Genomic DNA, 26337 nt, shown 5'->3' with positions numbered 1-26337 from the left:
TAAGAGATCTGGATCAGTTTGTAAAAGGGTTAAAAAGCCTTCATTTAAAAGATTGATTTCCGGCTAGTTTGCATATATATGTGTAAACATTTCAAACAAAAGGAAACCATTCTTGTTTGAGGAAAAGAAGCTGAAAGCTGAGGCCAAAGAAAGACAATGCTGCGATGGAATGAACGAAATGGACAGATTCGTGGTATGGGGTTGAAGAGTGTGTGCCTCTGCAAGGGCTCCACACACATGCTAGTGTAGAGTGCGTCAGGGGGAGTGTGGTTGGACCGAGTGCGGGCGTAGAGATAAGGAGCTGCGGCAGTCGGGTGGGGTGTGGAGTGGAGGTGGGGGGGGGGGGGGCGGGTTGGCTGGTGGTGGTGGTCGCCTCTGTGAGACGGGGCGGCTGCAGCACTGCATGCTACAGCGTCACAGTGAGCCAAATCCCCTCACCACCAGACTTTATAACACCAACCAAGTGGTTATCAAGCATAACAGCACAGAGCTCACAGTGGTGGGAGAGTTACGGCACTGCAACATCCAAGTTTTCAGCCCTTCTGCTGAGATTCACGCTTTTCATGAGGGGAAAGTTGAGGACGTGTCGGACACCAGGGCACATTAAAAGCTGCAAATAGTGTTCCTACTTTTTGATTTTAATCTCAATTCAGATTGTTTGTGGTCACTGTTTCTGGGTTTTGGATTATTGCGCAAAGGGGGAGAAAATTAGCCCGTGCCATTTAAAAGTGTGGCAGAGGAGGAGGGGGGAAAAAAAAAGCACCCCCAAAATTGATCCCACTCATCATCATTCAACGGAGGATCACCTCAGGCATCGCTGTTTCTGGTGTCCTCACATGTGTGAAAGTGCGCGTGTGAGAAAATGTGGAAGAGGAAATAGTGCCATTTGGACGTAACAGCGTTGTTACACATGACTGATTATCTGATAAAGAGAAACAAAAGAGCAAAGATTGCAGGGTAGGATTTGGTAACATTGGCTCTGGGAGAGAAAAAAGGAAAAAAAAACAAAAACCTGAATGTGCTTTCAGCTGATACCATTCAATGATCTCATATTGGCCTTTCTTACTCATATGCCATTCGACCTCAGAATATGGCGCAGGGATCAAAGACTCATAACCCCCCCCATCAAAATCAAGCAAATACAGCATGACATGCAATGGAAGGAGATGAATCGGGCGGGGGGAGGGAGGGGGGGGGCTCCTTCTTGGGAATGCACAACCCCCCCAATATTGGTGCATTACAATTCTGCAGTTGTGGAAGCAAGGTGACCTGATGGACTGGGAGAAACTATCATTTACTCCAAGTGATTAATGCAAGAGGCAAATCCAAAAAACCTGATCCAAACAGTTCCCCCACCATCTTTATCTGGAGCAGCTGTCTGGAGACCACTTGGAGATGTAACACTGACCTTGAATCAGCACTTAGGAGGGACATCGACCAGGCTCCCAGAGCCCATGGTCCATAGACCAGTCGCCAAGCTCGTTTTCAGTGCTACGTCATTTCTAGGTTTAGGTCAAGCCAACTGTATGCACGGCTGAGAGCAAGGCCCGTCCTGATGTACATTTCATGCAAGATACGTTTTATGTCAGGAATTGTCAGAGGAGAAGTCACCTGCATGGGTTAAACTGAGGCACGAAAGACGTCATGTGCAGAAGTCATCTCTCTAAATCCACTCAATCTCCCATTCCCAGCACCCATGCCCCCCCCCCCACCTCTTCCCCCCCAATCTGTCAAGTCTTACCTTGTCTCGCTTGGCCCCCCGCAGAGGAAAGAAGCAGGCGAAGAGGAACTTGCCCCAGCTGATGACAGCGGCCAGGCACCAGTTAAGGCGAGCCATGCCTGCGTCTGTCCCGTCTCGTCTGCCAGCCTCTTATCTACCCCCTCGGCTCCGGGTTAGGATCCTGCAACCCCCGAAAAAGAACGATGTCAGGCGAAAAAAGACCTCGCCGAGGCGGGAGACCCTCTTGTCCTGGTCCCTGGAGCAGAAATGAATTGAAAACCTTCCTTCAAGTCAGACGATGACTGGGGATTTCTTTTCCTTTCAAGGTTTTTTTTTTTTTTTTAAATTCTGGCTGCCTGTCTGGATGTGTGTCTGCAATCCCAATTTGTGGGGGAACAAGGGGGGGCTGGTGTGAAGCTACTGGCGTCCCACAAACAGACTAGACCCGTGGACGGTCTAGAGGGACCCAGAGCATCAAGAGCCTAAAACTCTCTTCCTGTCTTTCCATCCATCTGTCTTTTGCTCTCTTTCGTCTCTTCTGTCTCCACAGCCCGGTCTAGATGAGTCAGTCCTCAAAGTGTGATGAACACCGTCGGCTGCATAATGCGAAGAGCCTGTCGCTGATCGACGACACTGTTACACATACACACACGCACACTGGCAAGCCCGCACTCACTGTCTCTCACACACACATCCATGCACATGTATATTCGCCTGCAAGAAAGAAAGAAGGGCGAAAAAAAAAAAAAAAAAAAAAAAGCTGTCCTGGCACATACATCCACAGGCAGAAGAGTCCCCCTCTCCTCACACGGCTCCCCTCCAAGCTCAGGATCCCCGGTGCTTCACACTCACACACTCTGCTTACACACACTCATCTCTCTCTCTGTGCTGCTCTCCCTTTCACACACACACACGCACATACACTGATGCTGCAGCACTTACTCAGCCAGCGCGGGAGGAGGGGAGCAAAAGAGTGAGGAGGGGGTAGAAAGGGAAAAATGATTAGGAACGGAACGGTTGAAAGAGGAAGGAAAAAAAAAAAAGATGGGAAGCAGAGAATGATAGATTCAGCATATTCAGTCTGTTTATATTTCAGAGTCACAGAGGAGAAGACAGCGATGTGCATGTGAACAAATGTGTGCATCAAGTAGTGATCTCTGGGAGAGGTGCAGGAGTGACAGAACGGACTGACAGAGTGAATGGAGGAGTCAAAATGGACGGATTAAAGGCACTGGGAGAAGGTTGACAAAAAGGGAGGCAGCGAATCGCAGGAGGGGAGAATGTGTTTGAGAATATTGAGCGGAGACTACAGGCAAACACACACCCAAACATGCGCAATACACACACACACACACACACACGCACGCGCCGCATGGACGTGAAGCAGCCGTCACGGTGCAAGGCTGACACAAGGCAGGCGCAGGGTGAGATGATTGTGGAGCTCGTGAAGAACTGGGTCGAAGGGTGAGAGGGAGGGAAGGAGAGAAAGAAAGGAGAGAGGATGGCAGGAGAGGAGAGGAGCAGGGTGTTGAATAATTGTGTCTTGGGTGATTATTTCCCCTCTCTCCTTCTCTCTCTCAAACACACACACACACACACACACACACACACGACTGCAGGTGGTGCACAGGCTCGTTCACTGTGCTGCAGTCTCTCTATGCTTCAGTGGGAGCACATTTTCACTGCAGAACGCTTTTCTCTGCTACAACCACCACCACAAGCATCAGCCCCCCCCCCCCCCCCCCCCCACACCACCGCCACCACCACCCTCCACCCTCCGCCCCCACCAAGCACCATCCTCATCCCCATCCCCAAACCCCTCCCACCCTGCACACAACCACCACACCAAGCACAATCACAAAACATCAAAGCAATGAGCGAGGGAGATAAAGTGTGGAGGGGATGCTGTTCTGTCAAGCAGAACTAGCTTAGCGTGGAAAGGGGATGGGGTGGGTGTGTGCGTGTGTGTGTGTGTGTGTGTGTGTGGGGGGGGGGGGCATAACACAAATTGTTTGGCCATATGGAAAAGCTGCGGTGATTAAAAAAATAAATAAATACAGATCTGTCCAAAGATGCTCCCATCAGAGCTACTCATCACATTATATAAATGACGATCTGTTCTGCAGCAGACATGAATGCAAATATATGTACGCACACACACACACATATATATATATACATGCATATATACATATATACACACGGTGAGTCAGGTGTCGCTATAGGTCTCTGACTGAACAGCATCTTGTCTACATTGCTTTTTTTAATACACAATCAAGCTTGATCGAATTTATTGATCTATGATCTGCATCACAAGAGTGAATGACTGAATGAATGAAAGTCTTTTTGCTTTTGATTTTAGGCTCTTTTTTTTTTTTTTTTTTTTAAGCATGAGGAAGCACTGTCTCACTATTAGCTTACAAAAAAGCACAAACATGTTTGATACTATTTACTTCTCCATCATACTTTGAGACGTGTGTGTTTGTTCACATCATTATATTGACTTATACTGAATTGTTTGGATGAAATGCCAATGAGCCTGAGGAAAAGACTTACAGAGCAGCAGCAGCAGACAACAACAGGCCACGAGTGGTCAAAGCACGGACTGCGAAGACAGGAGTCACACTTACAAGCACCTGTTATCACTTGACCCAAGTAAATGGATTTGATAAAAGGAATCCTCACAAGGGATAATTATGTCACAACGCTTCCCGTATTTACCAGAATGCCTTTCATTTACCTGATATAATAGGTCTGACTTGTTGCTTTCAGTTGCACATAAGTCTAGACTGATAGCAATCATTTATAGATGATTGCAATCTGGTCTGCGGAGGCTACTGTACAGTTGGAGGAACAACAGAAACAATTTCCTTTACTACAATAGTCAATGTATCATGTCTCAGTGATGTTGATACAAATAGGCAGCTCCACAGAAAGAAGCTCCACACTTGTCTCGTGCTGAAGGACCAACAGCAGATTCTGACATCGTACATCCTTAAATGTTTTAGCTGCAGGACACATCTGTGTTCAGCTGCTTGATGCAGGAAGATGGAAAAACACGTGCAGACCAAAAAGAAAAGAAAAAAAAAAACAAAATAAAACAAACGGGCCCAGAAATACAAAGTGTATTTTAGCTTGAGGTCAACAATATTGACGATATTCTGTGTGCAAGGGCTGAAATTCTGCAGAGATATGGAGCCACTGAGGAAGGTTTGACAGAGGAACAACATAAATATAGGCTCTCTCTTTCAAGAGGACATTTCACTTTCCGCAGAGCAGATGAATGAGGACTGTGTCTTTGTACAGCCCAGTATTCTACAGCAGTGTATGCTGTACATCTCAGTGTGAGACTGGGCATGTGTCCCACTCTCTTGGCAATGTGCTGACCTTTCTCATTAGGCATAAGCAACTTGCATAATCACTGCTGACTTCTATTGACTGGCCTGTCACATTTCCTATCTGTTTGACTGGAAACCCTGTGAAAAAGAGCAGCCTGCCAAAAAAAAAAAAAAAACTTCTCTCACAATGACTTTCTCCTGTCATCTGCAGCCGGATCAAAATCTATCATTTTTCCCCAAGTCCACAAAAACAGGGACTTTCCAGTTCCCTCTCTGATTTATCCTCTATTGTGCTGTCTATCAATATTTAGAAATTGTTAGCTATTTATTACGGATCACTCATTAAAGCCGACCCCTTAAGGCTGCACAGTGCTTGTAATATTGTTTCCACCTTATAATGACCCTCTCTTTGAGTATAAACACACACATCTTCGGTGCTTTCAGGAGCTCAGTGCAAGATTCATGTAAATTTTTCATCACGTGCAAACAAAATCTGTGTAAATCTAATTTGAGGCAAAACTGAAAGACAGTTATGAATCTTTCATACATACAGGGCATCTTGTCTACTGAAGGCCTTTGTTGATTCAAGGTGGCATCACAGATGAATGGGGTCGTATACATTTACTCCTAGTCTGATGAGGTTGAAGAAGAATCATGCTGCTCCTGTCCTGGAATATTGGCGGGTGGCTAGCTTATCTTAGCACAAAGACTGAGAAAGTAGTAGCAAAACAGATGTAGGTTTTCATTTCATTTCATGCATGCGGTTGACTATTCAGCTAATTTAAGAACACAAAGCAGGATGGCCCAAGGACAATTTCTCAAAATGTGACCTCCCAGCTGTGAAAGAAATCTGTCCCATCCGAGCACATAATCAAAATAATTAGTAAAAGCAGCTCACCACTGGTGTTTGCATGCTCGCAGTGATGTCATGCGAGCCCTGCGGTGCGAGCTGCAGGATTGCGTTTGTGAGGGACAGCTGGACAGCCGGGGACACGGGCTGAAGGAGGTGCAGTTTCGTTTTTTGTGCACCAGCATCCCATTCACATTCAGTGCATAGAGCGAGCATCGTAACTGAGCAGACAGCAGATTAGGTCTCATCACACACCTCATCATTCACATCTGCCTTCCTTTGCTCTCTCTCTCTTCCAATTTCCCCCTTTTCTTCTGCTTTATATCAGATTTTTTTTGCCCCTTTTTCTCCCTTCCTTCACCTTCTTACTCCCTTCCATAGCCGCACGTCAACCGCCCACCCCCATCCCCAACTTATAAATCTTACACTCTGGAAAATCATCACAGGAAAAGAATAAAGCCCCACCCAGCCCCGAGCTTCCTCATGCAGGGTGTCATAAATCAGACATAACAATGACAACACCTTGTATCAGAAGCATCCCTTTTCATCAGACCTAATCCAAGAGAAAGCACCACAGAGACAGAGGTGACCCCTACGGCCTGTGATCAATGATTCAGTCTATTAAGGGAAGGTGCTTTGATCAGTAGCTCTCAATGACACTGAATCTACACTAATCTCTGAGGGATTCAGTATTTCCACCAGCTGAATGTGATCTTTTTATGAGATGGTGATGGTTATGTCTTTTAATTCATCAATATCAGGCTTGTATCCTGTATCATGGAGCGTGGAGTCCATCTCTGCTCCAGGTGACAGGTTCATCTTTAGCAGGAAGAAATTATGTGCAGGGATGGGCATAGGGACTGGGACGGGGACGCTTAGAGTGGAGGTCTATGAGCGGTGACACTTCAGGGGCATGCTGCCAAGGGAAACTCAGTTATCCAGCAATGTCTACTTACCCCGCCGCCCCCCAGTACACCCAAACACACACACAAAGCAACTTCCTTTCCTTTACAGACCCCCAGGGGGGAGGAAAGACAAAAGGCAAGGGTGACAAGGTGACGAGGAGGCCATTGACTAAGAGGATGGTATACACTGTGTTAGCACTGATACATTTGGTGCTCGTTTCGATGCCCAGATCATTGCAAACCAAAGTGACCTTAACCAGATGCTGAAATCTGTCTTTGCTTTTGTTCCATTTCATTCTGTTAATTATTTCACTTCCGGATTTTGTTCTCGCTCTCACGCCAGCTTTACCGTCTTACAATCCGGGCGAGGACGGTTGATGTGGATTCAGCTGCAGCAGGGACAAGGTAATCAGTGATGTAAATGCCCCTGATAAGATGCAATCAGGTATCAGCCAGACGATAGCAGTGTAATGCAACTCAACAGCACCATTATCGTCGCAATCAGCTGCAGTCCCAAGCTAAATTAGAATCGACCCCTGACTCTTTACTTTATTCCTTTAAATCATGTTATGTGGCTTTTATTTTAATGCACCTCAATCAAGTGGAAATGGCTGGCTGCGGGTTGGCTTTTTTAAAACGGACCAAAAAAAAAAAAAAAAAAACAATAAAAAAAAAAGAGAAAAATTTAAATGACTAAAATGTGGGTCTACAGAGAGAAAGTGAACATTTTACTCATTTTTAATCCATTTTCCATTTTTAGCACCTTCACAACTAGACCTATTTATTCACATTCATGTAATGCCCTGAATGTCCTCTCTTGTAATTGGCTAGCAGCATGGCGAGCCATGGTTACCTCACTGCGGTGCAAGCAGCGTGAGCAAACACAAAGCAATGACACAACCACAAAAAGGGCTATGAAACAAACAATTAAAAAAAAAAAAACCTTTGAATGTCTGTACCAATGTGGTTTTGTTTGAGGAGTGAATCCAGCGCTGTTTGTAAAATCTCCTTGTGCTCATCACGGGTTGTGAGCCTGGAACAAAGACGCAGGACACTGTACAGTGGCAGTTTCATTTGGAGCAAGCTTGGATAAAGCCGAAGGGAAGTTATCCACCCGTGCACCCCCTTCAGCCCCCTCCTTCCCTCCCACACTTACGTCTGAACATCCAACTCATATCTCACACCCGCTGCTGACTTGGCTGTTCTACGGCGTTGCTGTTAGCCTCGCTAATGTTGCTACCTATGTAGGTTAAAGACCCCCTTATGGTCAACAAACACACCAGTGCCAGCGGAGACATGTCAAGGTGAACACTGTGTTCGGATCATACACTCCCACTTCAGGGGTGCCTGCAGCAAATACAATACTCATAGATATCAATATATAATAAGTCAGGCTTACAAAAACATTAAATTACATGTGCACTTTCTGCTAATCTGCACCAATATGATTGCATCCTACTCACACAAATTTCTACATGTGGCTTGAAGGATCTATAAGAAAGCAAATTTGGCTCCCTGAAAGATAGGACTTCCTCCATTTAATCCCCTTCATCCCGTCTGCTGTGTTTAGGATTTTGCAGACCACTTAATTCTCAAAATGAGCCAATCAATCAATAGGAAAGACTACAAGACCGTACTCAGTCTAATTACACACATCTATCACTGATCACAGCCGCGGATTTGAATAGCGCCTGCTGCTTGGTCGTACTGTAAGGCTAAGTGACAGTCCGGTGCCATCCAGTCCATCCGTAGAGCTAAACTCAGCAGTGTGATATCAGGATGGTGCAATTTGCAGAGCCGAGGATAAAGATGTGAGAATATAACCATGAAACCAGAGAGAGGGAGCATAATAAAGAAGTGAACCAATGTCATCTGGGAATCCCAGAACATGCATTTCAGATTGTATGAGGAAGAGAGCACAGTCTTTTCGCACACTTCGAGACACACTACTGTGCAGCAGGAAGTTACAGAGTGGATTTACTGGAATTTAAGGATGGAAACCAGCAATTTGGCGTCATGTTCTCAACAAGACTTCATACTAATACCTATACGCTATCAACTAAACCTTAGAAAGTGCATTTTATTCCAGGACCCAATTCACAGCCCATCTCTACTGCATGACTAGCAGATCAATAGTACTAGACACAGATGGTGATACAGCTTGGGTTGCTGGGTAAAGACCTTTGAGTAAAAGCCTAATTTTCAAAATAGCCTTGTGTACTGTTTCTTTGTGTCCTTTATGCGGTCATATCTACAGGACTTGAATTTGTTTTGGCACCAAATACCCAGCGGCCTTGAAGAAGAACAAGCACAAAAGGTGCAATATAAAGACATGAGAGAAAGAGGACATACTGGATCTGGAAAATACGAAACTGGCAGAGTTAGTGGCTTTAAATCTGTACAGTGAAAATGAAGTCTGTCTGTTTCTTAAGGAAATGAGAACATTTGGGAAATGATCACAAAAATGAGTGACGGCAAAGCACTTCCCACCCATAAGGCATTGGAGCACTTCCTCCTTCCTTCTAAATCTCCTTATCTTGGCTGCGAGGCAGAGAGAAGGAGGAAAAGGACGAATGGGAAAGGACAGAGCAGAGCTGACAGAAACACATACAGGGAGGAGGAGGAGGGAGCCAAATTAACGGCAGAGACCGAAGGTGGATTGTAGAGAGACAATTACAAGGGAAGAAGAGTTGCTGAAATGGTTAGCTGAAAGAGAAAAGATGTTAAAGGTCTTATCCAATGGGGAAAAAAACCAAGAAAGGCCTTTCACATGTTTTTCCCTTGTAATTTTCCTTCCAACCACTTTGCTAAAAATAATAATTTCTTTTTAAACATCTCAAATGAGACTCGCATCAATTTTATGTTCAATAACTGCACAAAAGAGGTCACAACTCACGACTGCTTTGCAGGCAATATGCCAAATTCTCCATCGCCCTTTTTAAAGCTCTGGCAAACCAGACGTCTTTCGTGGACAGAAAATGTCAGCCAAATATAAGCAGCAACCGTTGGACGAAAACAGCGAGAGACAAGGAGACCTCCACTCTCCTTCTGAGCCCGAGCGACGAGAGCCAGCGAGCGTTGTGTCTCTCCCGAGGGAATTATGGGAAATGAACCATTCTAAAGGCCTTGTATATCCAACGGGATACAACTTCAGGCGTCGCTGACAAACTGTCACAACACTGGCGGGGCACGACACGTCGTCGCACACAAACACAGAGACACACAGACTGTACAGAAGCTGTGCAGACACACAAAGAGCCCCTGAGCTGTTGGCTTTCTTTTTGAAGCATTAGGGATGATATGTACATTTATATGTACATATATATGTACATATATATGTACATTTATATGTACATATCAAAAAATTATGTGAGTGACAAAAACTGATACATGACTTGAATGCTCAGTAGCTGACTGAAGGATGTGCTAAAATGGGCACATTTGCTCGAACAGGAAACACATGGCTGTGAACATCATGCATCAAAGCCAGCTGACACTCAGCTGACCAGAGCATCAATGATGTTTTCCGGTGATGGCTCCTCTCCCTGCCTCTGCTTGGCGCCGGTGCACTGTTGCCATGTTTATGTAAGCCGTGCCTAATCCTGTTAACTGTTACTGCGGCTGCTGAGCAGCATTAGTGTGAGGCGAGGCTGCACTGCAAAAAATGTCGGGCTTATAAGTCCATTTATATTATTGTATACCGATGAGGGCAGGAGGAAAGCGGTAAGAGGGAGGAGGGATTCATTTGCATTGCTGAGCTAAAGCTGTCAGATATATGTTGGTATAATCACTTGCTAGAATGAAAAAAATTCCACTTTCATTCTCCTCCAACATGTCTTGTTCATTTCATATCTAAAAGAAAATTCTTTGTCATAAACACAAGTGTGCCAATAGAGAGATGGATGCGAGTTGGAGGTCAATTCAGAAAAATTGCTCCGTGAAGATGCTTTTTCTCTGGTATCAAGCCTGCTGTGCAGAAAAAAAAAAAATTCTACGGAGGAGGGACAATGAGAAGAGACAAGGCAGAAGTCATGCAAAGCTGAGCAGGACACTGTGATGCAACCTATTGTCCTCAACTCATTTCCTACTGCAGTCAGTGAAACAGATTTTGGTCCGGACATTCTACAGCCTCATGGACCATAAACCCCAACCTCACTTGCTTATCGTCAACCTTCACCACTGCCATAAAAATATAACCTTTAATTTATTTTTTAGATGATTATCCCTCAATAATAGGACCATTATTTAGCACACGTATTCCACCATCTTCAGTAGTGGCATGGGAGAAGTCTAAGCCTAATTATCCTGATTAAAAAGCAGAGAGAATGAATGAATGAGTCATACAAAAGAGGATTAAACAGACATGAAAGAAGAGAGAGTGGAAGAGGAGCAGAGCATAAAGAGATGGAGGAGCTCATGTAAAGCCAGGCAGAGATGATGAAATGTCATATACATACAGACCATACACCTCACCGAGGAGATTGGACAGGGACGCCTCTGCATGGCGGCCTTCTGGTCTCTTCCCACATTCTCTCTTATTTCCATTTGCTTCATTGGCTTTATTGCTGAGTGTTGGCAGAGGAATCAGGCTACTGTGCAGTTACTTGATTGTGAAGGTCACCATTACATCCACCGTGGCTTTCACTCTGCTCTGCAGTCAGTTTTAGGCAGTTTCCCAAAGCCATTAGTGGCTCCAGCTAACTAGAATCAAGTTCTGGAAGTTTGCAAATGTTTTTATGCTAACAAGGTAAATTCAGATAGAGAACATGACACAATTACAATGCCAACCCTAACCCTCGCATTTGTCTCATGCAATAGCGGTGACTAAAATAAATTATTGTGCCTGAAAAGATATTTAGTTCCAAAGTTTTTGTTTTTTTTTTTCATTTAAATCCTCCCATCTGGAAAACATCCACATTTCTGAAACTCCCTTCTGTCATCACAGTTTTTTTTTTTTTTCAAACTTTGGTAAATCCCAAATTAGGAATGAACTGAATCAGGGAACTCTGCAGAAAAATTGACAAAATGTTGAGGAAAAAGAACAGCCTACATGCACATGCTCCGCCCTGCGTCTCCACACTTTGCTCTGTGCCAGCACTGCACAGCAGCCGGGCTGTTAGCCCATTAAACACAGTTTTGTTCCACTCAGCATGTCATCATCATTCTAATGTATCTGCTGATCACAGCGTGCAGAGGAAGATTAAAACACAGGCTCAGCCGGTTGCCAGGTGACCACAGGGTCTCAGCTGCATCCCAGACCTCCTGCCTATGTGACTCCACATTCACACCTCCAGTCCACTTGGACTATATCAGGTGCAAAAATAAGCAGCAAGCATTTCTCATGTATTTTCATACAATATCCAACAGGGCACTTGTTTGACCAGCTTTGTTTCCCTCCGACAAGATCTTGATTCATGAAAGGTCAGCTGATAATGACGAGTTTGCATTAAAAAGCATCGTTCCTTTTTAAATGTGACACCATTGGCCTCAGGTATCATGTTATTACACTCTGTGCACGGTGTCTTCAATTTGCTGAAAGCAAAATAAAGTAAATCACGTTTACTCAGCACAGCCAACATTTTCTAATTTGTTGTGCAAATGAAAACATCTATGTGTCTAAGCAGTTTTCTGTTTCTGTGAAAAGGATTTCTTGTCTCTTACAAGCCAGTAAAGCACAGCAGCTCAGTCATGTGTAACATTTCCAATCATAGAGGTCCATGTAACATCACGACTACATGCACTCAAATTCACCTTGTGTCCTTTATCTGTTATTTTCATGTATTTGTACTATTTTCAAGGACAAGAAAGGTAAAGTGCTTCGCTTCTTCAGCCTGCTTCGTATCTGCCAACACCTCTGGTAGTTGGCATCTGCCTAATGTCGGCTTAACGCAGACAAAGTGACGATCCTAATATTTTTCTCCCGAGTGCCAGAGGCCAAGGGTGCACAACAAGGTTTAAATCGTACACCAAGCTCATTGGAAGACAGACGAATCCGCAGTCAACCACGGTTTTCATGCCAGCTCAGTGGAAGGAACAGTGGGGCGGTGAATTTGCGATGGAAGCTGTTCCATCAGCAGTAGGAGCTTGGATTAGACATCCAGGCATGGACATGCAAACACCAAAAACTTGAGCAAATAGACTAATGAGTATTCCATGCAAACACATAAATTAATAAGCTACTGGAAAAGTCTAGATCTTGACCTCCATCAGAGAAAAAGCAGTGGAAAACCTACCAATGCCATGCATGCTCAAATGAACATTCAAAAATAAGAAACTGAGTCTGAAAAGAGACCTGAGGAAAGCCAGATGGATTCAAGGAGGTCACCTGGTAGAACTTGAAAAAAAGAACATCGTAAGAACACACATAATAAAACACGCCCAGCAACGACAGCCAGTCCAATTGGATCTATTAGGTATTAGATACGCTCACACACAGACCCAAGACCTGCAAGCATGAAAACATAACCTGAACTGGACTGTACCTCATTGAAGGGATTCACGGCTGCACCACGTCAGACCAGGTCAGACACGCATGGGGCTGTGATCCTAATGATTATGTTACCGAAGAAAGAGCAGTCATTATATACGATGGCACACCAAGGGAGAATTTCAGGCCCGGCTGGTGAATCAGAGCAGCAGGGAACGTGTTACATCCACTCTGGCTAATTTAATTAAAAGTGCCTTTTATTTTCTCATTCATCTGCCACGCAGGGAAACTACTCTGTTTGCACAAGCTTTTACAGGGGGAATCCACACAGGACTGTTCAGTTCAGAGTGCTATGCTTTGAGACGAAACAAACAGACAAAAAAAAAAAAAGCCATTTCATTATATTTGACTGGCTCATGACACAAATGAGGCAACTATTGATGTATTCCTCTACATCTCTACTTGTCTGTTATCATATTGAAGCAGCGTAGTGACACTGAAAAACATTCAGGTTCACTAAAAAGCAAACATAGTTCTCATATCTTTGTCAGCCTACTGCTTTGATCTGGTTAGTGTGAATCTGTGTGAGATATTTATAGCGGCGTGTTTTTGTAATGTAATCAGTGTATGTGCTTTCCTCAGCATTATTGAGGAGAAATTAATATTTATGATACAATACTGGGATAGTTTTGCCTTTTCCTCATTGAAGAACTAATGCAATGTGTCCAGTATGACCCACATAGTGCTGAAAATGCCTCACTGTCTAATCCTCCCTTCCACCACTCTTCATGCACGGACAAACACAGAAATGCACATCCCAATATGCGCAACGCACACGCTCTGCATAGATCAGCAGCACAAGCAGCAGTTCTCCCCCCCCCCCCCCCTTTTTTTTTTTGGCCTGCACCAGAGTTTGACATTGCATAGTTGAAGAGTATGTGATGTGTGGAGTGACCTGAGTGCGTGGAGGGTAAACGGAGTGGCTCTCAGGGGGAGCGGCTTGTTCTCTTTGGCCCTCTTTTGGAGTTCAGACAAGTCCCATGATGCTGAGAGATTAATGAAGCTGCACTGGCACTGTGATCCCGACATGACACACACACACGCATACACACAATTCTTTCAGAGGAGAGTGAGCGCACACATAACTCATTTCAGATTACTGCACTTTTCATGTACTTGCAGTGTCATGAGCTGAACAGGATGCGGGTAATTATTACACTCGGGTGTTACATACACTGTGCAAAGATGAAATGCTCTCACAAGTAAACCTGTATTCAAATAGATTAATATAACCCACTTATATCTTCATATTGAGATGACTTGTCCAATTAAAGCAAAGCATTAGGTGCAATATTTCATATCTGCCTTGCATCTAAATAACAGTTTCACTGGTGGCCCTCACTGGATATGGATCGTTACATCATCAACAACATTGAGCAGTCATTAGCAGATCATCATCCACAAGTTGTCATCAATTGGATGAAAGTGGCCTCTAGCTGCTTATCAGAGTCTGACATGGATTCCACCAAGCTGCACCAAAGCCTGGTGGAGTTTGGAGGATGACGCATGAACACATGGGCTAATCTCACACCTGCAGTCAGGCCAGTCATCTAAAAATTAAAAAATAAAAAATAAACACCACCACTGCCCCTTTGTGGTTAGAAACAGGTCCTACAATCCTGTCTCCAGGAACAGCAAGTACAAGGAAACAGACATAATCAGGGAAAAAAAAATGTATCCTTTGCATATGAAAGCAATTCCACCTTGCAGATGTGGAATGCCTTAATTTGCGGGTGGAAGCAGATGAGAAGAGGGCTGCGACAGTCAGATTAATTTGCAGCAGGAAATGAAAATTTCATGGCGATTCATTTTGATAGCTGGTGCGATTCAAACTTCAATTTAAATCATGCATTTTTCAACCTGGACATCCTGCCACTTGGAGGTGATTTCCATACTTTGCTTACTTCACATTGCTTCCACTCATTTTAACTTCAGGAAAGGACCACTGGAATGAGACTGGGAATTTAAATAATCACAAGCTTTGAATTGAAATGATGAAATTTGTAATTAGCAAAAAACGGTCATATTGGTTCATACATTTTACTGTTTACAAGTTTTTAAATAGTTTTAATTCATCAAATTAATCACCACATGCATTATCAGCCTTGATGCATAATCAATACTCACTCCAATACAGGAGGTAATGATGGTATGTGCTGGTGACTCCATATGCACTAGTTGATTTAGCTTAATCTAAAAGGTGGAGACATCGTAATACCAGCTTTTGATTCAACTTCAGGATGTGGGATAATGGGTAATCACATGCGCTGTAGATGCAATTTCTGTTTTACTCTATTGTCGTAAAGTCATGAGATAGCCTTTGTGTTTCCAAACGTCCACCAAAAAAAAAAAAGGTAAATAAATAAATACCACAACACATCTTCCCACCTAAGCAGCTTCAACTTTAAACAGCAACTTGAATTTTATTTTTGAATTAAATAAAGTCTTACATTTCACAGCTATAGAGGCCTACATAGTAAGCAAAACAAAGTCTACTCTTTGTCCATGTACAGAACTACACCACAGGGTAGTTCAAGATGGTTTGCCACCATCCGGAAAAAAAAAAAAAAAGAGAGAGAGATGGGTAGGGGCCAGATTGGGAGGGGAGAAAAGGGCTAAAGCTGGAGATAATCGTCCCAAAATGTGGGGGTGAAAAAAAACAAACAAACAAACAAAAAACAGACGGTGTCCTCAATTGGTGTGTCATCAGGAAAAATTTCCGTGCTAATTCCATCCAGACGTTGATATCCACAATGTAAAAAATAAAAAAAAAAATAGTCTGCAACATATTTCACCAAATTACCATGCTTTAAAGGCAGATACCTGAAGTTTGTTGTAATCGACAGATAGAGACTGGATTCATTATATTTTAGAGATACTATAATGTTTTTCGCTCCTCCCCAGAACTTTGTAGTTACCAATATTAACATAATCTACTCTGGAAATGTCTCTTGGTGATCTTGAGTGTGGCACTGCAACCTGTAGCTTCTCTCTATAACCAATATTCCAGCTCCTCATCACAGTTCAGTTAATATTGCTGTTGCAGGCTTAAGACAGCACAGCCTGGGCATTCTTGACACCAACCAGGTTGTCTGCACTGACAGACCTCCTCATAGCAGATTTACCCAGGTCTCTGTATTTGTCCTCACACAGCCTGGAGATTGCCTAGTGAAAATATAAGCACAAAACTTTTAATGCCCAGCTACGGAATGAGGAGACATGCCAAAACTTTTACTGTATTGGCCAATTTGGCCCTCACCTCCAGTTTCTGGGCCCTCTTATTGCTGAGTGGCTCCAATGGGAAACTGAGGTTGTTGTCATCAGCCAGTGAGCGAAGGTCAAAATAATACTTGGCATAGACGCTGGCCGGGACGTTGATGTTGAACTGGAGCAGCTCCAGGAAGTGACGCTCCATTTCATTCCTGCGGCGGGTCAGTCAGAGAGTCAGTCCAAGAGTTCAACATTTTCACCAACAAAAAGCGATCAACGTTGGCATGTTAACACTCACATGTCCTCCACGCTGATATCTTTGAGGATCTGACAGTAGTCGACATTCCACACAGCCTGGTCGTCCCATACCTTTGAGGCCAGCAGGATGGCACCGAGAACTATGCGCTTCCAGTTACAAGGGCAGATGTCCATCTCGGCATAAGTCAGCAGCCTTTCCAGATACACCTAACGCAGCGCACAACCATTCATTCACACACGCACGATTGCAATAGAGATTCAAGACTGACTTATAAGCATTTATCTGATTTTAATAAAGCTGGTGTTGGAAACCCACCAGAGTGACGATGGCGCACTCAGCAGTGAGCTGCGCCGAGCTGAACAGTGTCCTTATGAAGCGGTAAATGAGCTTGTGTTCTGGATCAACCACAGAGTAGTCATCTGGAACCTTCTCGCGCTGTCAGGCAGAGAGCCATCATCATCATCATCACTGGTCCATTGGCACAGAGCATAAAGTAAATATCGTGGATTTCTGTAATCAAACACCTTCACTCACCGATAGAGGGTGCTTCTTTTCATCAAATATATCAAGTGAGCGATTTGAATCTCTGTAGGAGTTGAAAATTAACAAGCCCACATTAAAAATATAGACTATATCGTTTGTAACAGTTAAAGGTGGACAGGACAGAATGGAAACAGTGTATGAACAATTTTAACAGGTAAACACAACACAAAAGTAGATCAAACCTCCCTTACCTGTTTTTTATATGATAGTATATGGCCAATGCAACGCTGGAACAGGGAGAAATCGACAAAGAATGAACCACTGAGTGTGATTTTATTCTTTTGCACCAAACAGGAGCTCTGATGGTGCATCTGAATATTACGCCTGGTTCCTGCATCTATATTTTTAATGACTGTTCTGTTGATCAAGTCTGTCACAACTAGCATTTAAGGACATTTTGATATCCTGTCTCCTGTTCAAAAAATGCAAAGTGAAGGCCAAATGCCTCAACTGTCCCCTTGTCACTTGACTGCCACCACTTTAAGTCAACCAACACACTTTATGTACTTACAAAGATGCTAATAAGATGGCGGTGAAGTTACTTACCATTTTATTGTACTTTTGAGGTTGGGCTGGCTGACTGTGCTATCATCGATGAATATTGTTGAGCAGGAACTGAACTTTTTAGTCAGGAGCCCTGGTGATGCCTGATAAAAAATATCAAGGTTGAAAAGGAAGGAGTTGGGAAACAGATTTTTAGAAACACAGACATGAGTACAGTTAGGTCTGTTAAAGTTAAAAGTGAGGCAATTCTGATTGTGATAGTACACACACAGACAAAGTCAAAATCTGGTGAATTCCACCCTTTCACTTACATGATTCATATAGTTGCTTTTCCTTTTCTCACGGACTGTAATGTGGAGAACAAAAAGACTGTTTGATTGGAAAACCCAGGGGAGAACAATAAAAGGTCTGACCTTTTTGACAGAAAAATACAAATACCATCTGTCTGTGATTTGTTGAGGAAGAGTGTGCTGGCTCTTGGGTGATCAGATGGGTTGGCCTCTTGGGCTAATTCTGTATGATGCAAGCAGAATTTAGTAATGAACTGCACTGAAGCAATAAGAGTGTTAGTCATTGTTAAAAAAAATTAAATAAAAACACCCATTAGAGTGGAAACCCACCGTCCGGGAGCTCCCTGTCACTGATGTGCTGCAGGTAGGTCCCGGTGTCTTCGCTTACGTCCTCTGTGGTGGTGATGGGACACTCCTCCAGCTCCACCTCTCTCCTGTGGATCTTTGGACTCTCTCTTGGAGAGATGCAGCAAGACACTGAACCTCCCATCGTTGACCTAAAACAGTCCTGTTTCCCATACAAATGAGGAGGGCTCCCTTACTGCTCTTACTGGACTGCACGGAAGTGGCTGTGAAGGATGTTCACAAAAAGTGGATTTGAAACTAATTAGCTCTGACTCTAGTTTGGCGGGAAAGGGGGAGGGTCACATTAAACTTATCATAAAATCTTTAAATCTTATATCAATTTAGTGTTTTGAAGGCCAATCGAGGCTGAGTGTTTGGCTGCATTGTGACAAATAGGATGGGCTCTATGTAATGAGAGCCGACCGGGTATCTGCGGTATGTGCTGGACAGCTGACATATTCATAGCGTGTTGGCAGCATAGCACCGACGCAGCTTCATAACATTTGGACTGAACACTTCCTGACGGTGAGCAACTTATCTCAAGTCATTTTACGGAAAAGAGGCCGAAAGTCACAGGCTCCTCTAGCTCCCTCCATGGCTAGCCGGCTAACGCTAGCTTCCGCACCTCAATCCACCCCTGGCTGCTCCGGCCGCGTGGATTAATCCATTTCCGCTGCAGTCAAAGGCTCCTCTGCCTCAATAAGAAAGTAATTTAATGATGTTTGGTTTTGCTTTTAGAATCTAACAACTCAAAGGATAGCTAAGGAACCGGAAAGGTAGCCGGAGGAGATATTTTGAAAAGGCATCCAGCGTTCGATCTCATCTCGTCGCATTTGCAGGGGCACAAGTCTTTGGACGTCAAAGCCGCCGGAGCAGTTCACTTCAGGGGAAACTTCCGGAGACTGCCTTTCAAACTAAAAGCCCCCATCGTCGGAACAAACTGAAGGAATTTCTCGAAGAATCAACAGTCGCCTTTTAAATCGACAAAAGATGTATGAGAAGACCATTCATATCGTAAAAAGGAATTCAAATGGACATATATATATACATATATATATATATATATATATATATATATATATATATATATATATATATATATATATATGTGTGTGTGTGTGTGTGTGTGTGTATATGTATGGTTTTTAATGTTTCTCGCTCCCGCTTCAATTAGTACATTTCTCTGCTTTTATTTTGAACATAGGAAGGCCAAAAAACGGAAACAACATCTTCTCCTGCCACACCTGATCTGAAGCCACGCCCCCTCTGTTGACCAAAAATCCCACGAATACACGCCCACCACAAACAAACCCGTGCTTTCCTATTGGTCACATTTAGTAAAGCTATATTATAATAAACCTCCACTGTGGCTAGTTCTCAAATGATGACGCAGAAAGTGGTTTGACATTTTTAAGTAAACTCTGGAGGGAACTAAATGAATAAATGAAGGTCAACTGAGTAATACAAGACAATTTCCAGAAGATGGCAGCAAATGACCTGTTAGCAGCTGCCGAATTAAAACCTCGAAGAAGAAGAAGAAGACGCTCACTGCGCATGCGTTCAGGGAGTATGGGGGATTAAAGGAATTGTAGTTTGTATATTTCGCAGCATGGCTCTTGTTCCATATGTAGAAAATCCTTTACCAGCTCTTGCCAAACTCCACAATTCATCAGCTGAGTTTTATTTTGCCAAACACAACATCCGTCTCTCCCAGGACTGGAAACAGCTTGGTGTAGCAGCAGTTGTGTGGGATGCAGTAAGTGTTGGAACTTACGTTTCACTGTTTACCATCTTGTGTTTGATCATATGTATATTGTATATGTTTTCCAGGCAGTGGTCTTGTGCATGTACCTGGAGCTGGGGCAGGTGGAGCTAAAGGGGAAGGTGGCAATTGAACTGGGAGCTGGAACTGGACTGGTGGGGATTGTAGCAGCCCTGCTGGGTGAGTGTTTTCATATTTTCATTGGAATATATGTTATGAGCTATTAAAGATGGACATAAACCTCAGAATTATGTCATATTTTCCACTTGTCTAGGTGCCAAGGTTATCATCACTGACAGAGAGCCAGCCCTGGACTTCCTCTCTGCCAATGTGAGGGTCAACCTGCCCCCAGACTCCCAGGGATCAGCCACGGTGTCTGAGCTCACCTGGGGAAAGCGCCTTGAACTTTACCCAGCTGGTGGATTCGACCTGGTTTTGGGCGCAGACATTGTTTACCTGGAGGACACATTTGTTCCGCTACGGCAGACCCTGGAGCACCTGTGTTCTGACCACACTGTGGTCTTACTGGCCTGTAAGATCCGCTACGAGCGAGACACAAACTTTTTGAGCATGCTCAAGCAGAAGTTCAGAGTTGAAGAGGTCTACTATGAGAAACAAAGGGACATCCATATATACAAAGCTTGGAAGCTTCCACCTAAGAGGGATTTGTGAAATCCGTGTCCTAACTACACTTTGTGATAATGAATTGGATTTGCATCAGATTTGAAATAAAACTTTTTAACATCAAAGATTACCAGAAACACATTTATTACCAGCTGCCAAAAAAAATGTAATATTGAATAATTCTGACATAATGTATTGAATCATGAGTTGGTGCTGACATTTAGAAATTGTGAATACAAAATTCATGAAAAGCAACATAAAAAAAGCATACTATGTCACTGCTATACATAATACTTAAAAGAATACAGTATGACATTCCATTCTTGTGAAGATATCTATTTTGTTCACTGTGTTTTTGATTACGTTGTACTTTGCATTGTTTTCAGGGTGCTTGATAGGTGCAAAGAGGTCATACTTTAATGCAATTCATAATAATTGATTACGATCGATGTGTGATGATGCCTTAGTAACTAAGATGCAACAGAACAGACACTTTGTGATGAATTACCAGTTAGTAGTGTTACTTTAAAGTTGAATCCAAAAAGCTTGATGCAGCAGGCTTTGCCTTTTAGTACTGCATGAGATATTCCTGTCAAATAATGTGAAATGTTGTAGGATTGTATATGCAAGGAAAGTGCACATGCCACCAAGTAATCCTGTAAACAGAATCTGGAGACAGCCTTTGCTGATGCCTTCACAGCCAGGAGCGCCACGAGATAAATCAACTGGGTTAACAACCTCCAACGTACAAGCAGATGTTTCATACTCAAAGACAGTTAAATACAAATATGCCAGGTAATCCCTGATTCCAGTAAAGGCTAATGTCTCCACAGAGTGTTTATAAATATGCAGATATTATTCCATTGCATAACATGTAAGGCCTTTTATGTAAGGGGGGGGGGGTGTTCAAAAACAGAGGAATTTATAAAAACAAACTTAAAAAAAATTAACAGACAATATAAAAATATGGGGCAAAAAACAACACAGAAAGAGACAATTAAAAAAAAGTTTTCAATTACTGGGGGGCATATTTTTTCATTAAAGGACCTTGTTATTGCCCACTGTAAATCTCCTTTCACTTATCTGCTCCTTTTTATGACTAAAGGGTTGTTTTTGTTAGAGAAGAAAAATAAAATTTAATGAACCGCACTCAAACAGTTGGGAACATGCATCACAAAGCTCAGTCACAAATGTTCCACTTTGGTTTTTCTTCATCACCATGTCTTTAAAGAAAAAAAAAAAAAAAAGACACCCATACTTTCCAAATTAGCTGGAGTCCAAGGTCTATTGTCTTGCCAGCATGTAATTTTAAAGCTTAAATTACCACAAACACAATTTTACAATCCGCCTCATGGTAAGCTTTGTTGTTCATGTTGTATCAAGACAAGATCAATAAAAGTTAACAAAAAGTAAATGGCATTTTCAAAGCAGATAATCTAATACATAAACACAGTCCAAAGATAAAATATCCATGACACAGCCCATCTATAGTTCAAAGCATTAGTAAGTAACAGATGTTAACACAAGAGCTCAGTTATGATAGCCAACGTTGCACACCTCAAAATGACTGAAGTGTCTCTGGGAAATATAACTGTAAAAAGTTTAGTTGTTAGTGGTGATGGTAATGGAGCAGTTCCCTGTTGCTGGTGTTGTTGTCCAGTTTGTCCAGGCACCAGTGACTGGAATGCTTCCCTTTGGTGGCCCAAAACAAAAACAGCTTCATTGTCTGTTCTACCACTTCACCACAAAGACCCTGTACAGTTGCAGCCCCCAATACATCCGTTCTTTACGCCGCCTCACCTGCTCATAGGAAACCGATGGGAACAGAATTGGGATTTAAAATCTGTGAAACAGGAGGGGAAGTGTTTTTACTCTATCCCTGATGGGTCACAACAGATTTTCAGCAGTCTTTAAAAAGAAATCAAATAAGTACAAAAAGGGGAGTAGAATCCAGATGCGTGGTTCTGTGTTGAGTCTCTGTACAACGGGACAGACAGCACCAGTCAAAGCACTGGCAGTTCTATTCAGATTTGTGGCAGTACAAGTCTTTAAGGGCTTTGAGTTCCTCGATTAAGGTTTTGTTCTGGTTTTCCAGTACAGCCACGCGGTTCTCCAGGCATTTGACATATTCCTTCTTCTTCCTGCGACATTCGCGGGCTGCCTCTCTGTGTGACATAAAAACCATATATGTGTATCTGTCTACCAAATTATGTCACGGAAAATCATCTAAACAAACTGAAACTGTCTTAGTGGTAGAGCCTCTGGAACCAAATGGAAAAAAAGCACACAGGCAACAAGAAAACTCAATATAGATACCTGTTTTTCATAAGTCGGACCTCCCTTTTACGTGTGACCTCCTCTGTGGCTCCTGCTGTCCCCAGTGCAGGTGAAGTCGCCATGACAACTCCAGGAGTGATGGTGCTGGTGGGAGCAGAGCGGATCTGGTAGGCTTGGACATCACCAGAGGCAGCTGTGGGACAAGACAGTGAACATGAAAACAAATAAATAAATAATAATAATAAAAAAAATAAATAAAAATAAAAATCACCTGATGTCCTATATAGCTGAAATAGTTTCATTTTTCAAACTGCATTCTAGAGCTCATTCATTGTCTTGAATTATTTCCTCCACCTTGTACTACCACTTGGTTGCTGGGTACTAGGATTTGCTGCCCGTCGCTGGTCTGAGCATACTGCAGGATGGTGGCTCCAGGCTGGGCTGCAGCAGTGTTGGCCATGGTCAGTGTCTGCAGGCCTTGCACTCCATCTGTGCCATTACTGGAGAGCTGGATGGCCCCACCCTGGGTAATGGCAACTGCAAAGAGACATCACCATGTGTAAAAATTAAAGAAATAATACTCTTTAAATACAATGCATCAGACAAGAACAGGATGTGAACGCCCTTTGATAAATGTATGATGTCACTGACTCAGCAGCTGTCCTGTATATTTGACTACTGAAATACTGCTAACCGTGGCAATAACCCACTCATTACCTCTTTGTTAACCCGGTTTCATGTACATCAAAGAGTGCATGTACAAATGTCTCTCATCCAATGTACAGTATTACACTGCATCTGACGAGTTTTCAGATGCATGTAAACACATCATATGGACGTTTCAACAAAAACCAATAGTTCTCAGTGGCACAATCAAAACTACATACTGTACTGGCCACTGCTGGTCTGATAGATGGGAGTGGGCATGGTGACTGTGGTGATGGCAGGGGCTGAGTCATCCTCTGATTTCTCTTCCTCAATTCGAGGCACTGCTGGGGCGTCTGATGATAAGTCATTCAGAATCTTCCTGTAAATTGGAACATTTTCAGAAAAGGTCAGCAATCTCTTTCCATATTATTAAAACCCACCTCACAAAATTCTACAAATATCAAAGCCTTTTGTTTAAAATCAACGACAGATTCTAAAATTGAAAGGGCTTGATGTTTTTGTTCCATACATACCTGTAAGAAGGTCGTCTAGACAGGATCTCTCTCCTCTTCTGAGAGTCTGTCACACTGTCAACAGACTCCTGAGAGTCCTCGCTCTCAGCAACAGTCGAAATCTGCAGTTTAAGAAAAATAAAAAATACTTCCAATGTCTCAACAGTCCAATACAAAAATAGACAAAAAAGGATTGTAAGGGAAAAGGATTTTACTTTACAACAGCCTTACAACCATTATCACAATGGCTAGTGCATTCCTAACAATCATTTACATCCTTTTTAAATCCTTTTAATTTTTTTAGAAACACGTTCAAGTGCTGCCACTGAACAGTAACACACAAGTTTTTTATTTCTCTTCTCACCTGTACTGTCTGGACCTGTGGGGACTGGATAACGGAGGGCTGTGCAGCTTGGATCACCCCATGCACTTGGACTGTTTGACCGTTGGGTAATTGCACGAGGGTAACAGTGGGATTACTTGAAGACACCTGGCCAGCAGCTACGGACGCCTGCAACCACAAATATAAAGTGCTGTAAAGTTATAAACAGCCCCAAGCCCCAGCTCTTCCTTTCAATAGTGCATGTGTCCAGTTTCACTTTGACTCATGAACAATTAAAGTGATCATTTTCTTTTTTTCACCTGGGCCAGGGTAATCTGCTGGGCCTCAGACTCTGAGACAGCTGTTTCTCCACTTTGCTGTATGTCTGCACCAGCCTCCATGGTCATTTGAAATCTAGAAGCAAATGTATATAAATACAATAAGAAGAAAAAAATTAAATAAATAATAAATCAAGGATGTGCTTATCACTCCGCTGAAACAACCACTTCTTTCCACAACTTTGATGTTGTTGATACCTTGGAGGAGGGTGTGGCTTCGCTGAACAGGCTAGCATTTAATTACAAAACAACGTATAAGAGTTTTCTCGTAGAAACAACTCGGTTTAAATTTAACAGCTATCATTTACAAGCACGTTGCAGACGCCATGCTCAGCGGCATATCGTAAAAACAACACTGAAAATGTGCTGTTGAATTCTTCATATACGCGCTGCAGGGTAAAGCTAACTTTGTTGGTATTACTAACACTCAACTTGCCAAGTTAGCATGTAGCATGCTAACGAGCTAATAGCAGATGTATTGACCGTTATCACAGATAGCAGGAGCGTAACAGCGAGGCGGCCCTTTTAGTTTTATTTTTTATGAAATGTTTGACAGCTTTGTGTCGCAGTTTGGAGCTTTATTTGGACATTTTTTTTACTGTGTTTCAGACCCGTGCGGCTAAAATGGCTAGCGGTGAGCTAGTAGCGGCGAAGCTTTATGGAGGGAAAGCTCTGCATGCACTGTATCCAGTTTGTTTGAAACTAGGACACCCCACTTTCACTGACGAGGATGTTGCCTGAAATATAGCTGGAACAAAATGTTCACATGAACTGGCTGTACATTTGCTTTTTTTGAATTTATTTCTTGGGCGTTTATTAGCATAAAAAAAAAAAAATCAAGCCCACCCCCAGAGTAATACCTACATCTCGGCTGTGTGGAGACCCAGCGAGCCTAAGAGACTGACTCATTTTGTGAGCCTCTGCAACACCGCCGCCATGATCTCTTTGTTGGCTTTGTGCAGATATTAGGCATAAATAACTTCTCTGGGCAGCCATCTATCTCTTTAGCAAACATCGGATGCGTATCCTCTTACCAACACAGACTCGCTTCGTCACTCCCGGGTCTACGGAGCTCCACTTTTATTCAGACCGACACGTAAGAGACCGCGTCAGGCTACACCTCCGTCGCGTCACCGAGAACAACAACACTGAGAGGAGGACGAGGGAGACGACGACAGAGAAAATCATCTCCACCGGCGGCGCAGGAGTCCGCACGGAAGGAGCCGGAAAGTCCCGAAGCCTGCCGAAAGGTAAGACACGGAAATAGCCGAAAGCTGTGGACGCGTGTTCGCTTGATCTGAGCATGCGCCGTGTTGTCTGTCTATCAATCGATTTCTTCCTCAATCTCTCTATCTATCTAAACTGTGTTGTTTTTTTTATTTACTCTTAGTTGTAAACAACTG

The 26337-nt window shown here is 43.2% G+C and overlaps 5 protein-coding genes across 10 annotated transcripts in view; 2 read left to right on the top strand and 3 right to left on the bottom strand.

The window, feature by feature from the left end:
• tns1a (tensin 1a) overlaps positions 1-1837 on the bottom strand; it is a 66810-nt gene extending 64973 nt beyond the window's left edge. The window contains exon 1 of the mRNA XM_029515528.1: positions 1742-1837. Within this exon, the coding sequence (XP_029371388.1) occupies positions 1742-1837 (96 nt within the window). The remainder of the gene's footprint in view (positions 1-1741) is intronic.
• A 13512-nt stretch (positions 1838-15349) lies between these two features.
• Positions 15350-19326, bottom strand: LOC115053418 (cyclin-Y-like protein 1). 5 transcript variants are annotated; one of them, XM_029518100.1, is made up of 10 exons: positions 18437-19326; positions 18255-18329; positions 18116-18162; positions 17859-17959; positions 17504-17539; positions 17304-17355; positions 17085-17204; positions 16809-16975; positions 16560-16722; positions 15350-16465 (listed from the first exon to the last, which is right to left on the bottom strand). In XM_029518100.1, the coding sequence occupies exons 1-10, from the start codon at positions 18594-18596 to the stop codon at positions 16349-16351; spliced, it is 1038 nt and encodes a 345-aa protein (XP_029373960.1). In that variant the 5' UTR covers positions 18597-19326; the 3' UTR covers positions 15350-16348. The 5 variants fall into 5 exon arrangements, with proteins under 5 accessions (XP_029373960.1, XP_029373970.1, XP_029373951.1 ...); XM_029518110.1 differs by having other exon boundaries at positions 17859-17949; positions 18124-18162; XM_029518091.1 differs by having other exon boundaries at positions 18128-18162.
• Positions 19327-19997: 671 nt separating this feature from the next.
• On the top strand, positions 19998-22229 carry mettl21a (methyltransferase 21A, HSPA lysine). The gene is made up of 3 exons (XM_029514848.1): positions 19998-20207; positions 20282-20393; positions 20488-22229. The coding sequence occupies exons 1-3, from the start codon at positions 20061-20063 to the stop codon at positions 20883-20885; spliced, it is 657 nt and encodes a 218-aa protein (XP_029370708.1). The 5' UTR covers positions 19998-20060; the 3' UTR covers positions 20886-22229.
• Positions 20967-26127, bottom strand: LOC115051415 (cyclic AMP-responsive element-binding protein 1-like). Its single transcript, XM_029514811.1, has 8 exons — positions 25969-26127; positions 24917-25010; positions 24639-24785; positions 24296-24396; positions 24002-24141; positions 23469-23651; positions 23154-23307; positions 20967-23002 (listed from the first exon to the last, which is right to left on the bottom strand). The coding sequence occupies exons 2-8, from the start codon at positions 25001-25003 to the stop codon at positions 22858-22860; spliced, it is 957 nt and encodes a 318-aa protein (XP_029370671.1). The 5' UTR covers positions 25004-25010; positions 25969-26127; the 3' UTR covers positions 20967-22857.
• The window catches only part of LOC115051426 (Krueppel-like factor 7), a 77109-nt gene continuing 75947 nt past the window's right edge, over positions 25176-26337 (top strand). The window contains exons 1-2 of one of the 2 annotated variants that reach the window (XM_029514837.1): positions 25176-25330; positions 25544-26184. The gene's annotated coding sequence lies outside the window, so the exon portion shown is untranslated. Of the gene's footprint in view, positions 26185-26337 lie in introns of both variants that reach the window. The other variant, XM_029514828.1, reaches the window with a different exon arrangement.

This window comes from Echeneis naucrates, chromosome 2 (assembly GCF_900963305.1).
Source record: "Echeneis naucrates chromosome 2, fEcheNa1.1, whole genome shotgun sequence".
Taxonomy (NCBI): domain Eukaryota; kingdom Metazoa; phylum Chordata; class Actinopteri; order Carangiformes; family Echeneidae; genus Echeneis; species Echeneis naucrates.
This window is presented reverse-complemented; position numbering and strand designations above follow the sequence as displayed.